A 16204-nucleotide genomic window follows, 5' to 3' on the forward strand; every position below is an offset into this window, starting at 1 on the left:
TTTTATAGAGTATGGTGGTATATTACCAGGTTCACCTCCAAGCCTTCCAAGTATTTCAATAATTCTCTTTTTAGTTGTTCAGCACTCTGTTTCTGTTGCCCTTCCTGCTGCTTGTTGTAAAATCAGCCATGATTTATTTACTACAAACAAATAAACTGGATTAGTTTGGATGTACAAGTATAGATGAAACCGCTACGAACCTTTAAGTCACAACTGTTTACTTTTCAAGAACCCCAGAGCCACTGCTGCATCAACAAGCCATTCAGACATTTTATTTTTAACCTCAAGTTGAAATGTTCTCTCTTTTTCCCAACAGGATATCTCTAAAGTTCAGAGAATTGTCACAGGCAGTAAATCATCCATGAACATCGGAGTAATGAGCAGAGAGAGCGGCGGACTTAAAGACTGCCAGATGGAAAAGGTGAGCCTTTAGAGTAATTAAACTATAATGGCCTATGTGACCTGAGGGCCTGTATCCATGAGGTTCATCTGTTCACCTTTTCACTGCATTCATGCTCAAGTCCCTCATCAGAAACCAGACAAGCCACTTTTACTTCAAGTGTCTTCATTAGGTTCATTGATTGGTAAACTGTATGCAGGAACTGCAACCAGTTTCAGCATGATGATATACCTTCTTTAGTCAATAGTTTTTTTAGCTCAACTTGTACACTTATCATTTTGTTGAATCGGTTCTAAATGCACATTACCAAAGAATAAAAATGTCCTCTGTCAAACATTCGTTATAAACAATGGTAAAAGTAGGACTGAAGCCATTAGGCCTTTTTTTCATTGAAGACTCATTTACTGATCTCAAAATGCAAAGACGTGCTGCTTGTTGTTTTTCTTATTTAGATCATAGTCACCTAAGGGCATTTCGATTTGGAATGTGAAGACATTATCTGGGTTTAAGAGAACTTGTGACATTTTGTGCACAATGTCAACTAAATAAACAACTAAATGATGAATCAATGAATCAAACATATAATCTGACACATCAATCAATAGTGACAATAATAACATAAGTGTACGTTGCAACCTTAAATGTTATGATTCTAGCAATGCATGATAACTGCAGCTGCATTGGAGTGTGCTGTAGTTAGAGAGTGCTGTAGTGGCAGTGAAGATAACATTTGCACATTCACACCAACTTCAAAGAGCTTTTCACTCATAGCTACACTTGTCCAGCACACGCATAGAGTGAACTATACACTGGGGATCTTCATTGAATAATTTCAAGGAACCGAATGCGTTGCTGGTACTTGGGAAGCAGTTAGAGAAGGAGGGAGGAGCGAAGCAAGCACTGACCTGTCCTATTTAGTTATTTTTGGTGAGGACTTTGGTATTGTCACAGAATTGCTTCTTTACGATCTAACTGTTAGCAGTCAGTCATCACGAAGGAATCTCTAAACCAATAGGATGTGAAGAAAGCAGGGGAAGTGAACTGGGTACATAAGGATAAGTAAGTGCCTATCAAGAACCATTCCAGTTATTAGTGTATAGACCACTGGAAACAGGGGAGTACTGTACAGAGGGATGCCACTGTGTCAAAGAAATATTTTTTTAATGAAATTCTATGATTGATTGTAACATTTTGGCAGGGTTGTAAAATAAATCGTGCAGCAAAATAGAGAACCATTTGGATAAAGATAACAGGAGACATATTTGATGCAGAGACTGAGATACGGTGTTTGCTCATGAATGCCGCCACATCACCCCGGTGGGCTGGGAGGAAATGAGGAGAGACAGTATGTATGAGTGTGTATAGCTCGCAGTCTATGCTTTAGTTTGGAAATGAAATGCGATGGATTTTACTCCACTCAACAGTTGATTTGCTTTTCATAGACAGACGTCACACTTAACTGTTAAGGATATATGAAAAATAGAAATATATGTCGCACAAAGTCTAGTGGGCTGGAGATTGACTCACAGTGCTGTGACACATCCAGGCGTTCACCTTCATTTGTCAACATGTGGTTCAATGCATCCAAATATTCTTCTTTGCAGCAGGTGCTTCAAGCAAGTAATCAGGCTGTTCTCATCAACCATTCGTACTTATAGCTACGAACAGTAATGCAGTGTAATTCGTATGCATTCCACATACGTTTCTCTTTATGCACCGCTTTGACTGCCGCTGTGGAAGAGCGCAAATATGTGCGTAGGAAAGAGGTCAGGGTGGATGGATGGCTCTAAAACCTAAAACACAAGACTTGCACAACGGGTGTTTCTGTCCCTAGAATACTACTTCAATTCAATGTCATTCATTAATAGTTATAAATCATAAAAAGAGTCATGTCAAGACACTTTACAGATAGAGTAGGTCTAGACCTCAGTCTATATTTTACAAAGACCCAACAGTTTACCACAAGCAAGCATTTGGTGAGGTCTTCCTTTTAGGTAGAAACCTCAGCCAGACCCAGGCTCTCTGTGGGCGGCACCTGTAGCAGATACAGATATAGAGATATATATATATATATATATAAATATAATTAGCAGTTGGAAAGATGAACTGTGGCAATTATAGTAAGAATAAAGATAGTGGAACTTTGCCTAGAAATTGTAGCAGTTCAGGGCGTAGCAGGGCAACTTAAGGGGACCAGTATTTTAAGCCAAACCACAAGCTTTTTTCTAGCTAGTCATTTTGGTGGCTGAACCTAACTGTTGTTGCCGCAGGACAGTCACTGATGTCAGCTAAACTCAACAACAACAACGGCTTCTGAAACGACCATGACCTCATGGTGCTCTGTACCTGACTCACAGTCAACTTTTATTGGTTAAATTTAACTGTTAAGGCCACTACATTTCACTGTCATGTGGCATCATTTCGTTTTCATTCATGAAGTAATTAACCTACGGATAAGATTAGAGAGGAGTAATTCATGGACTTTGTAGTGACCATATTTAGTTTTTCAATTTGTTGTAATGTTACATGAAAGCAAAATTATTACCATGGGTGCAAAATGGCCTCAAATGTATCGCAGCAATGAAAATAATTGACATTGCTTCTAGCCATATGTGCAATTCTGTAAAAGAATAACATTAACACATCCTTTGGGGCTGTAGTTAATCAATATTTTCTGTATTGGTGATTTAATGATTGATTTTTTAGTCTATAAATGTCATAAAATGCTGAGAAATTGCCATCTCAGGTTCTGAAAGCCAGAGGAGACATCTTCAAATTGCTTTAAAATTGCTGTAAAAGCCTGAGGAAAGCAGCAGATCCTCACTGGAACTACCAAATGTTTGCCAAATGGCATTTTTTGTTTGGTAAATTGCTATACAATTATCCATTGCTCACTTATCAATTCAGTTGTCAATGTATTGTACCTTTAAGTGACTAATAACTAAATGATCTAATGGTTCAATCACCAGAAAACTGGACCGTTTTTGTCCATACTCATGTCAACTGTCAGAAATCGAGAGAGAATGTTAATTGGATGATTCTATGGCCGTGGAATAAGTAATGAAACTTCTGGTAGCTTTTTGGTGAAAATCAAACGTACATAATAATGTCACTTAGAGTGGTCTATTCATCTGATGACAGCTGGGAAATTAAAACAACTTCCACACTGCACTGAAATATTTTCCCTCTACACTCCTCCTTTAGACTGGGGGCGACTGCTTCCACAATCAGACGGAGGAATCAACCCCAGCAAGTAAAAAAGTACCAGAAGCACAGCAGGTGAGCGTCACTCAAATTTATATAATCACATACAGGTCAATTCATGTTCTTCTCTGGCCCCACAGGGAATTTGTCATCAGTAAGAATGGCGCACAGGATGTGAGGGGTTTTTTTCTTCATATTTTTCTTATGCTCAAGAAATCCCACAAAAGACCAAAATTGACAATGTAGTCTCTCTCACAATACTTTTTGACTTGATATCTTTGTCTGTGGCACTCAGCCAAAAGCCCATTGGTTCCAAATAAAGACATAAATCTTAATAAATAGTGTAATGTTGTAATAACAGGAATTGAGGGTGGAGACTTCACACATGACGAGTTCGATGAATTTAGATTAAATGCAGATTATTCAATTATTAAACAAGGAAGATAACCGTGGGTACACACACGAGTGTGCATCCAAAATGGTCCAAGAACATCAGAATAACTCCTCCTTTATACTTTTCTTCTTGTCGTCACACATGTCAATCTATTTACTTCTGTGGGATAGGGTTGCCTTCAAACTACTACTTATATGTAAGACACTTCTAATAGCTTTACACATTTCAATCTATTCCTGCGAGCCAGTGTCACCTTCAAGCTGACACTGCCATGGAAGCTCCTGAAGAATAGTTAGATACATTCGAACACCTGCATGCATAAATACTAACCTATCAAATAGGTTATTTTTTAAGGCTCAGTTTCCTAAAACAAAAACATGACTAAGATGAGTAACTAGTGCATTTGTTGGAGACTATTTTCAGCCGTGGATTTATAGTATTAAGTATTTACAGCACCGTCTATGACGAGTATCTGGGACTCTGAATGAACTACAGTGCGTGGGTTCCTGATAATGAAGGAACATGTCAACCAGTGCAACTTTGGAGCTAATTTGATGTGACTTAAACAAAACAATTTTAAAGTCTATGGCACAGAAAAATACGCTGCACAGGGAAACACATAGTGGATCATGTTGGTTTTGGTCTTTTAAAGGAAAACTTTCCTTTTCATGGATATTTTTGACAACAAGAAATCTATTTATAGCTATTTTAAAAATGAGTTGTTGCATTAGCCAACAATTGCATAATCAAAATATAAAAAAACAAAAACATGTTGCAAGACAAGCATGTTTGAAAAAAACTTCATGGAAAGAAGAATTAAACGGATGTAACCAGCCCACTGTGGCTATGGGGACTCATAACTAATAACTAATAACCCATAATGATTTGTGTCAGTATGCAACTAAGAACGACACAAAGAAGTGAATCGAAGCACAGCAGATGATAGAATGTGATGGAGTGAGACACGGCGCCTTCAACACTTTCCTAATAGAGGGCAACCAATCTGCCGAAGCCTTGTATTCAGTGTGCCAAAGTCACATATAGTATATGTGATAATCAATGCCCTGCCAACGCCTATGCATAACTGCCTCCCTCATCATATTATTGAATTGAGTCACACCTGTTTGGCGGTGGCAGATGGTACAACAAAACAATGCATCTCATTTCAATGCAGTGCAATACTGTGTAACTGAGCAACTGTCTTGCATTCCAAGTGGCAGCGATCCATTTTTAGACACATTTGCACAAGAATACGAGAATATTTCAAAAGAGATCTCGACAAACGGGCAGATTTGACTTCACTTGTTTGTTTTGTGCCAGAGCGATATTCCGAGAGATGGTCTGACGGAATGTGCTTTTACAACTGCCCTGTGTCACTGATTCGTAACAGTACATGATAAGGGTATTTGGTTTAGATGCAATGCAGTGAAAAATTTCAACATTATGTGACATGTAATTGAAGTCAAAAGCATCTCATTCCCAGAGGCATTTGTGCTGATCTGTATGAATAAAAGATGCAAGACAAAAAGTAGTGAACCATTTACATCGTAACAGAAGTTATGTTAAAATGTAATATGAAAATATGAAATATGATTTCTTCTTCTTTTCCTGTTTATTTTTTATTGTATTTTTTTAGCAGCTATAGCAACGTTGAGGAACAAAACAATGTCTCATTTTTTCTACTGAATTACTAGACATCTGAGCTTTTCTTGTGATTTAAAAAAAAAATCTCATTCATCGGGAAATTTCATATTTTTTCTTAGCACTGATTCAACAACCAACTCACTCTTCCTGTTGTCAGCTGGTATCCGTCATGCACTGCACTTGCCATTCCAGGTGTTGTAAACAATTTGATTAGCAATGATTTGCATCCTGGTCTTTGAGGATCAATCTGCATTAAAGTGCACTCTATTCCTGTCACTACTTTACCTTCATTATGTGTTCTCATGTTCGATTTGGGAGACTGAGAACCTGAGTGGCATCTCGCCTAATGTTCAACTGCTGTTGAAAGAAAGGGCTATTTGTGTAGTCTTGTACATGTTGTGTTTTCGTACAACTCAAAGAAGTGTTTAAATAACCCCTGCACTTTTTAGGCAAGACATATTGTACAATAACGTATTCACTCAGTCTCCCATGGCACAGTGATCAGACAAAGAGGCTCTCATTGATGTGGCTCGCTGACAGACCAACATCCACAGAGCAGTTTTCAGCCAGATTAACTATAGCAGGATTTCTCAGGGTTTCACCAAGTCAAATATAAGCCGTTTTCAGACGTCTTCAGACCATTATCAATGAAGATGAAGACCTTTATCACAACATCAACTACGTCTTAATGTGATTTTATCAAGCCAAGTATCGCTGAACATGCACTTCCCCATAGCTGAAGAATAAAAGTCAGTTTTGTGTCTATGATACAATCCAAAAGAGACTCGCATCAATAACATGAAAGCTGCAATATAAGGGACACGTTGTTAAGTCTAAATTATATTTAGACTAGTGAAAGAAAGAACTACAACATCAAGGAATTTATAAAAATTAGCATAATGAAGACCTGTTTAAAAGGATTTAAGACCTATAAACAACATACTTCACCAAACTTAAGACTTTTTAAGGCTTTTTAAGACTCACATGTTCTTTTCCTCAAAAGCATGGTGGAAAATAACTATTCTCTGGCTTGGTAAATACACAGTGTAGGCTTTGAAGCAGAGATCTCCAGCAGCAGGGGCCGGGACCAGAGGAAAAAAAGAAAAACTGCCAATAATTTGGAGGCTCCCCTGCAGAGACTCTCACTGCAGGGGAGCCTCCAAATTATTGGCAGTTTTTTTATTTTTTTTAATTTTTTTAAGTTTACAAAAATAGGGCTTACATAATGCCAACATATTGTTAGTGAATATAAACCCTTATTGATTGCCTAAAGGTAAGTTAGTCACTAAGACACTCACAGAAACTGTTATTATTTTTGTAGCTTATTATTCTATGCAAAAAGAATGTGTAAAGGCTTTACACCACCCTACTCTATATTGTAGGCCCAGTTTAATATCCAACTTCATTTCATACAATATCTAGTGGTCCCTGGTCTATCCCTCTTTCGGTTAAGGGGTCCTTAACTTAAAAACATTGAAGACCCCTGCTATAAAGCCACATTATGAAATCCGTTGAGTCCATCATTAAGATTCAAGATTTTCAGTTTCTTCTTTAATCAAAAATATAACTTGGTTGGTTTCCGACATTCCTGATTTCATTTTTAAAAAGTGCAAGTAGAAGCTGGAATAATACAAAAGTTTAGAACTTTTGCTTAGAAAAATCCGCCTGACTGCTGACATTGGTGGTGCTGCTACTGAGAGAGATGTTTTTTCACCCTTGCAAAAAAACTTCTGGATGTCCTTAAAGGAGAATTTCGGTCAATTTTAAGATGTAGCTCTGTTTTTTTTAAATGTATGGTGCTGTCAGTAGAGAGAAAAAGGAAACCAATCGGTGCTGTCTACACCATGTTATCCTCCTGCTAGAGTTAGCACCCAGCAGGCTTTAAAAGGGCAAGTTTTAAACATGTTTTAGCTTCTCAACATGTTCAAAATGTCATTACCAGTGTCTAGCCATGTGCAGTCATTCCTCCCAAGTGAACACAGTGAATTTAACTGCAGTAGATGTGACAGAAAGGCATAAAAGTTGTGACAATCGACTAGTGTGGACTTCACCGGAAAACCTGAAATAAACAAGTATGTCCAGTAGCTGAATTACCACAACTTGCCCTGTTTAAGCCTGCTGGGGGCCTACTCCAGCAGGAGGACAACAGGGTGCAGGCTGCACTGATTGGTTTCATTTGTCTCTCTACTGACAGCACTCCAAATTTCCAAATTTTCCAAATTTTCCATAATTCTCCTTTAAGAGAGTTTTAGCTGGGGATAAAAAGGAGAATCCCAAACCCACATCAAAGTGGGCAGCAACCTCTTGGTTGGCAAGAAGCCACAGGAGTGTATTCACTGAGAAATCGTTTGCCTGTAGATGGAAGTGAGAGGCTCAGTCACTGACTCCCTGCACATACTTTAATAAAAAATGTACTACAAGTAATATTTTATAATTACATAACTGCTCAATTATAGTATGGTAAAATTCAAAGTTTACCTTCAAGCTCTCCTGAAAGTGATCCGATAAATGTAGGAGTGTGTGTTGCCTCTTTTTTATTGTTGCCTTAAGCCAGGTAATAGAACTATAACCCACTGCCATGCAGAGTGATGTGTAACTCAATAATTTGCAAGCAGCCAGCAAGCCTAAAGGCATTCTCCAAAGTGACATTGGTAAACACAAGACAGATGCTTTTCTTGAGGAATTGGTTTCCAGAGCCTGTGTGCTGTGCTTAAACATGTGATTACCAAAACTGACTAAATTATTTAAAAAAGCAAAGATGATCGCATCCCATCAATGAAATACATTGGAGTCCAATAATGTTGTCTTTAAAGTGTTTTGTAAAAATAGCTGAATAAGAGTATCCCCCCCGCAAAAAAAAAAATATACACACACACACTCTCTTCAACTGCATTTTGTTTCAATGTGCCACTCACCTGTACACAGACAGCTGTTGTCAGTGTAGGTCTTCCAAACCCTCAGAGCTGCTGGCTTTCCGTGCCACCAGGTAGTAAATTGCATTTTCCCCCATGTGTAACTCATTTTCTTGATAGCTGGAATGAAAACCAGCTGGACTCTATAGCTGTCTCCCGATCTATGGACATTACCCCCTTCCAAGTCAGCATTTCAAAACCTAGTACATCTTAACAGGTTGACAGGCCTATATTAAATATCATTGCCTTCCAAGGTATACTCCATGCCCCCAAATTACAATGTTCACCCTATCCACCCCAAATGCATTTTTTTAGTTGTGTTTATGTTAAAGATAAAACTGGTAACCTTTGTAAATTGTATACATTTTACTATTCACACTGTAAACTCAACAGTTACGGACCTTAAAGGTGAAGTTAGCAATGCTCTTGCTTTTGTATGTTTCGTATTGATTTTAAAACTGTTATCATTACTTTTAAAGCATAGAATGGCCTTGCTCTAAATTCCACTGAGGATTTATTTGTCCCCCTATGTGCCTGGGTGTTCCCTCAGATTATTGGATGTAGCTCTTCTGCTCGTTCCAAGATCCAGGCTTGTGTCCAAAGGTGACCGGGCCTTTGATGTTAGGTCTGAAATCAGACACACCACACCATTAGCATCTTATAAATCCCTTCTTAAAACTGACTTTAACAGGAAAGCATATATGAAAATGTTGAATGCTGTTTTACCATCCTGCCCTGCCTTGCCCATTCAATGTACAGTATGCCTGTGTACATTTACAGGCACATGTGTGTGTGTGTGTGTGTGTGTGTGTGTATGTGTGTGTGTGTATGTATATATAAAAACAGGTGCTTCATGACAGTCGTTTTTTGTGTCTGTGTTGTTCTTGGTTTTATTTGCTGTTTTTCTGGAAGCACTTTGTAACCTTGTTAAGAAAAGTGCTAACACCAATGTTAACAAAGCTCTTGTATTATATAGTTATTTTCCTCTTTAGCTTTTTTGTTGCCAACTGCTGCCTTCCCCCTCCCCCGTCACTTGTTTGCATGCTCCGCCTGTTGCGTACCTTTCTGTTTGTTTTGCATTTACACTGCCAGAGGCCTGTAGTACGAATCAAAATCAACATGCCCTGGATTTATTTCAGTTACCCGGCTTCACTAACCCCAACAACACAACAAGCTATGTCATGACGGTGGTTAACTACTACTTCAATCAACCCATGGTTTCCCAATCCCAAACAAGAGGCGAAGTTTGCACAGCATGACCAATCAAAAACATCTACCAGAGGCACATATTTTAGAATATTTCTTCTACGTATCAGAAGAGCAAACTATAATTTGTCATTATTATGAAGAACACAGACACGGTTTTACAGGAAAAACACAATACAGTCTCTGCTTCCTATAACAGGAAGGAAAGCTGGGAATCAAAGCCAACACTGTTATGTGTAAATCACAACGCTTATCAATATCAGTTCCCATTGGTCAGGCACAAGATCTGACCATAATTGCACTTGTGCTTTCCATAAACTGTTGTTGTTTAGCCTATTATTTCAATTGCAATCTGAGATCAAATTTAAAAAAAGAAACCATAATTCAAACCCTATGAGCTCATTGGCAACACACGGCTCAAGAAGCCGACCTATACGTAAAAATCCCATAGGCTAAAGTAGGTCCATGCTTTGTTTGTCCACACGATAAAGCATTGGCTTTGCAAGTGTTTTAGGTGGAAAGAAATATAAATGTTAAACTCAATAATACACATAATATGCTTTGGTATGAAAACAATGGATGTAAACATAACATCTGTATAAAGAAAAAACTCCACAGGGCATGCTTAGGGTGGTTTTCAATAGTATTGAGTGTTTAAGAGCAATGTTCTGGCCCAGTTGGAAATGTTCATTTAAAGGGGTTTGCATTATTGCAATATTATGTTTGTTATCTGTGCGACTAGAGGAGCAAACAACAACTCTATGGTGAATTATCCACTAATCCTGTTAGGAGAAGATGAGAGGGTTCAGACAAATAGCACTTAGTCACTGCAAAGGCAACACCTTCATTCAGCTGCATCAACTGAAGTAGCAGCCCCTAAAATTAGACAGAAGTTGTGTGGTTAGAAAATGAATCAAACTGTCTGGTAACAATGCCCACTAGTAACCATCAATATTCTTTTATTAAGTTCCTTTGCATCCAACAGATATATTTAGGAGCATTTACTGCTTGGAATACAGACCACCACATGTCTACGGTGAAATGTTATTGTGTCAGCCTCATTAAGAATCTTTATCTTCTGAACCTAACAGCAAAGGAGCCAAGAGCAGACTGAAAAATCCACCACAAAGCTCTCAGACGACAGCGTGGAGGCAGAGGGAGGCATCAGCAAAAAGACAAAGCCACATGAATCCAACTGAGCGGACGGCATATCATCCCCAATGCAGAGCTCCTGTATTGCCTGAAGGATCTTTCTAAGAGCACACACTTGCGCACTCTCACAAAAAACAAATGTGCGCCCACACACTGACACACACACACGATTAAACACACACACACACGCACACACACACACACACACACACAGAGAACTACACATACGCATATCAGCATTGTTTGCAAAAGCTGAGACACTGGAATTGTCAACAAATTTCAGACTGTCATCTGCAAACCTCCATAGTAAAATGGCATGCATTCTAGAAATTCTTTTTAAAAAGGTAGCAATGGCACTGGTAACTTGTTTCATGATTGTTCATATGTTGTTTACTTATCTGAGTTTTATTCTGAGTAAGGACACTGCGTTCTAAATGTGTGATCTTTCTAGAAAAATCCCTTTGCACTGGTGAGGTCTGACACTGTTTCCTGTGATAAGTATAGCAATTGACACATACAAAATACTACTACTATTACTACTCCCCAACTTAAAATATTGTTTGTCACTCATTGTAGCAAGGTTAATTTACTCCTCCACATTTTGAATTATAGAGGCTCAAGTTGGCTGGCCAACTGTTCAACATTTAATATTTCAGCACTCAAGGCAAAGAGCCAAAGACTCACAATGGGTCGTCTCCCTGAGAATGTGCCATGCACTGAGTAGTAATTCCTAGCTACATGTATCTGTGTTATCTGACCTTTCTGTGTCCTTTCAATAAACTGTAATTTTCAGTAAATGTGTGAAGAATAAATGGTTATTCGTGGGAAAGAAATGAGTGAGTATGTTTGTGATCAACAGAGGAAAAGGTTGCCTGTGCAGAGAGCAATCAAGATGAACACTTTGTGAATGTTAATGAGATGTCTACACCAGTAGAAAAGAGACGACACGTCTGAAGTCAGAACAAATTTGGTATTTTCTGAAAGAGAAATTATTCATCACATAATTTTAGAAAGACTTGAACAATCATTTGATACAAATGAGGAAAGTCACAGCATGACCTTTTTTGTCCTAGCTGTCCAAAATGTTAAATACTACTTCTAAATATTCTGCGACGTGGATGACTGCAAATCTCACAAAATACACAAATTGTAGAAGATTATTTAAGAAGGTGCATTTGTCTCATTATGAAGTTTATGGTTTATATAAGTCTTACTTCATCACTGAAAACTACATCTCGCTGACTCTGTCACAGTGTATAAAGGTGACACCAGCCAAATGCAGCCTAACAATAATTTTCATCTTTGATTAATTTGCTTATTTCTTTTGATTCAATAATTAACCTTTTGGTTAAAAGAAAGCCCTTAGGATAATCCAGACCCAGTCATGAAATGTTTTCATTTGTCTTTTCAATTTACAATACTATTCCGTGAGACAAGGAACTTTTGAAAAGCTGAAAACAACAACTGTTGAGCATTGTGGCTTGAAAACAGACTTTAATGATTATTCCATTATCAAAATAGTTGGCAGCGTTCTGTTAATCAACGAATAGATTAATTGATAAAGCACTAGAGCTGCAACCTTTAGTCAACTTTTTGGATTGGAATTGTGAAATAATAAGTGTTATTATTATGTCTTTAATAACATTCATGTAACTCTCAAGAGGCTTTCAGACTGAAAACAAAGCAAATGTTAAAGGTGGCGTGATTGCTTAAAATGTCAATGCAAAGTGGATGCAAATTATATGTGTGAGGCACAGACTGAGGCAAAGACACGCCCAGGTAAGTTAAAAAGGTTTCAAATATTAAAAAATACAGTTATGCTTATTTCGAGGCTGAATGACTGTCTCACGAATGTCTACCAGGAGGGAATGGGTTAATGGACTGTAAGAAAACAAAAAAGTTTTCTCAAGATCAGTCAGGGTCAAACAGCAGTAACACAATAAAAAAGGTGATTAACCAAGGAGCTAAAAAACACTTTGGCAGTCAAATTTGCAGAGGGAATGTATCGTAAAGAACCTGAAGCCAAAAAAAACTCTAAAAATACCTTAAGCCATCCAAACAGGTTTTTAAAAGCTACAGCTACACCCTCCCCTTCCAGTGCCTTTATTACCATAAAATACCCATCAGTCTCCAGCTGCAGAGTCGTGCCATCAGTGTAATTCTACAATGTTTTGTTATGTTATGTCTTGTTTTTTTGTGTTTTCAAAGCTTTAATCAGCTTTGTGGTCACAGCATCTCCTTCATGTGACATTCGGTGCGGCCACTGGATCCAACAGTGTCCATGCTGGAAAATGTTAGGCGACAGGTGCACAGCTCTATTTTAAGGCCAGTAATCCATCTTTTTTGCATTTTGAGAGCCTCCTCCGGGTTAGCTCTACGTGTTGCTGAGAGCAAACAAAAGGGCCCATGGCCAGGATTTGGAGACCAATGACAGACCTTGCAAATGCTGCCATTAAACCTCAGAGCTGCCAGTGGCCGGAGCGGTGGGAGGGGAGAAGAAAGATGGTCAAGCTTCCTATCAAGTAAACAGGCTTGGGATTTGATCAAAGTGACAGTGTGATTTTTGTATGCCATCTTCATTCACTGCATCCTATTTACAGCTTGTGGAAATAATGTATTTTTACTCAGACTTAATCTCTGCTGATCACCCAGCCAATGGCTTCTGTGTAACATGAATTCAAAATACTGCCTATTGTAAATATGATAGCATTTATTGCTCAATTATTTAGGCAAGACAGGTCATAAAAACCATCAAACCAGCAACAAATCAAGAGTGGTTCTTTTTCAGAATAATAAATTTGTATGAAAAGATGATAGTAGAATCTGTGACAATATGGGGGAGATTCCTTGCATCCCCACTTGTATCCAGTGCTTTTCTATATAATTTTGTCCCCATCTGTTTTACATATTGCTCTAGTTATTTTTATATTGTATTAATATTTAGTTAACTATAATTGTACCAATGCTTTTGTGTCACATTTTGGCACTTATTATCCTGTTTTTTTGTGTGTTTGAATTGTTATGTTTACATTGCGTAGTGGGGTCTATGTCTCAAAAGCAGAATCTATAATACAGGATAGTCTTGACCTAGTGTAATCACTGCACCCATCAGTGCAGGTTAAAGTCATTTGGATAGATGCACATTCACGGCTTTACTTAACAGACCGCGAGGTCAAGCACAAATTTCCTGTTGACAACATGGAGAATACACATTGTGCACATATACAGTATTACACAGAGTGAGCAGCAGCTTCTAATGGAAGTATGATCAAATGAAACACCATCATTTATAAAACAGAAACACAGCCTCTGTAATAAAACAGCGAGAGAAAGCGTGGCAATTGTGTACCGACGGACATAGCTTAAAAATATGCATTTACTGACTACTGCTCTCAACTGAAAACATCATAATCATACCATTCAAAGAGTTAGGCCAATTATTTGCCCAATTTGACAGTACTCTATTGCCTTAAAAATGAGCATAAGATATTACTCGGGAACATTTCCATGAGGATCAATTATAACCACTAATCCACATTCCTAGAATAGATGCACAAATCTCCCTCTCTCTCTCTCTCTCTCTCTCATTAGCAATGATATAAATTAAGTAACATTAACTTCTACTGCTCGCTTTTAAGCCAAAGATTACAACTGTTCGTTTGTTCAAATGAAAATTAACTCCTAATGGTTTTCAGTTAAGAGTTTTTACAGCGGCCAAGTTTCCTTCTTTACATAGTATATGCTTTGCTCCCTTGTATATGGAGATAAAAAGAACGACACTGAGGAATTTTACTCTGCAATCAAGAAACTATGAAGAGAATTAAATGATACATTCAATGTACAATGTAAAATAAAAACATGGCTGTAACACAAAATACCCATCAGTTATTTTATCCCCAGCAAAATATAAGGTTAAAAAAAATATTGAGGTGTCCGATCCCTGTTGTTTCATGAATGTACAGTAGTCTATTGTATTACTGTAAATAAGACGCATGGTTATTTCACGGGATAGATCGATCCATATTGGAACCGTACTCACACAGAGTTGCTGTGTGACATCTCGGTGCCCATGTAGCAGCTCTTCGGCTGTGTTTCCACCCAATGTAGTCCCAAGTCAATATCTGCATAGGAAATTGTCTAGTCTTAATCTGCATTGCTATTTGTACTTGTTGTGACTATGCAGACCACAAGAAGTAATTAGTTATTTTTACTCAACACTTGCTAACCGGCAGCTAAACCAACTAGCGGTGGCGCTGCCATTGTTGCACCAGCCTAAAACAATGCATGCACTTAGACAAAAAATGTGCTGGCCAACCTATCTACAGCTAGAGGAGACCGTGATAAGCTCTATTTTAACAAACGGTGGCGTGTTCGTTTAATGAAAACTAATTAGCAACTTTATCAGCCATTTCTAATAATCATAACTCCCATACTATGTTCACCAAATAACAACAGTACTTAACTGAACAGCAAGAACCTGCTGTATTTTAATGCAGGCTTATAAGAACAAGGTAAGTGTGTGCTGGAGTGACTGTTGAGTAAACAGAGAGGGCAGCAGGATTACTTATATTAGCCTGTTAGCCTGTAGGCTGTTTGTCCAGTCCACCATGTTTGGGGTGGAGCCACCGAGCATTTTCTGATGTCATCACTGACATCACAGGACAGAAGCAACTGATCTGGGTTTTCTTGTGTGTAAAGATACTTCATGTGTTTGTTTAATGCATTTGAGGGGTAATTGAAGGATTTACTTAGCTTGTAAAGTGTGCTTTAATTGTGTAGAGAAGCACAAAGTGAGTCTAGCTTTGTGGAGCATTTGTAATGTTAGATATGTTTTGTAGGCCAAATGCGGGGACATAGTGGTGCTGTCCAAGATAGATTGAGATGGTCCGTTCGTGCCTCCTGGCACTTTCAGAGGCTAAGAAAATACACCCTGATGGGGGTTAGATTTTTTTAAAGTTGCTCTTTTTGTTCTAGAAAGCCTTTTAAATGACGCCATATCCATCGTACGGACAGACATACTGCTTTACGGCAAGCTCTGAGTCACTTACTTTGTTCTCTTGAGGCATTGACAACACAGCTGACAAGTTAGGCTATTCACTCTGACATTCCAGTTTTGCTTCAGATGCCTTTAAGTGGGATCTCTGGTTGTAACCATTCCTTCACTGACCAATCAGCATTCATTAGCAGAATGCTAGCGTGTTATGTAAATGTAAATGGACTCGTTGGCTGTGTTTCTGTGCATCAGTGAATCGTGCATCGGAAAGATTGAGTCTTTGTCTACTAAAAGTACTA

At 38.2% G+C, this 16204-nt stretch overlaps 1 protein-coding gene across 1 annotated transcript in view; it reads left to right on the forward strand.

The window, feature by feature from the left end:
• The window catches only part of luzp2 (leucine zipper protein 2), a 180117-nt gene extending 168372 nt beyond the window's left edge, over positions 1-11745 (forward strand). The window contains exons 10-12 of the mRNA XM_034877980.1: positions 317-421; positions 3605-3679; positions 10852-11745. Coding sequence (XP_034733871.1) covers positions 317-421; positions 3605-3679; positions 10852-10959 — 288 coding nt within the window. The 3' untranslated portion in view covers positions 10960-11745. The remainder of the gene's footprint in view (positions 1-316; positions 422-3604; positions 3680-10851) is intronic.
• Positions 11746-16204: the final 4459 nt, after the last annotated feature.

Source organism: Etheostoma cragini, chromosome 1 (genome assembly GCF_013103735.1).
Source record: "Etheostoma cragini isolate CJK2018 chromosome 1, CSU_Ecrag_1.0, whole genome shotgun sequence".
Classification (NCBI taxonomy): Eukaryota; Metazoa; Chordata; class Actinopteri; order Perciformes; family Percidae; genus Etheostoma; species Etheostoma cragini.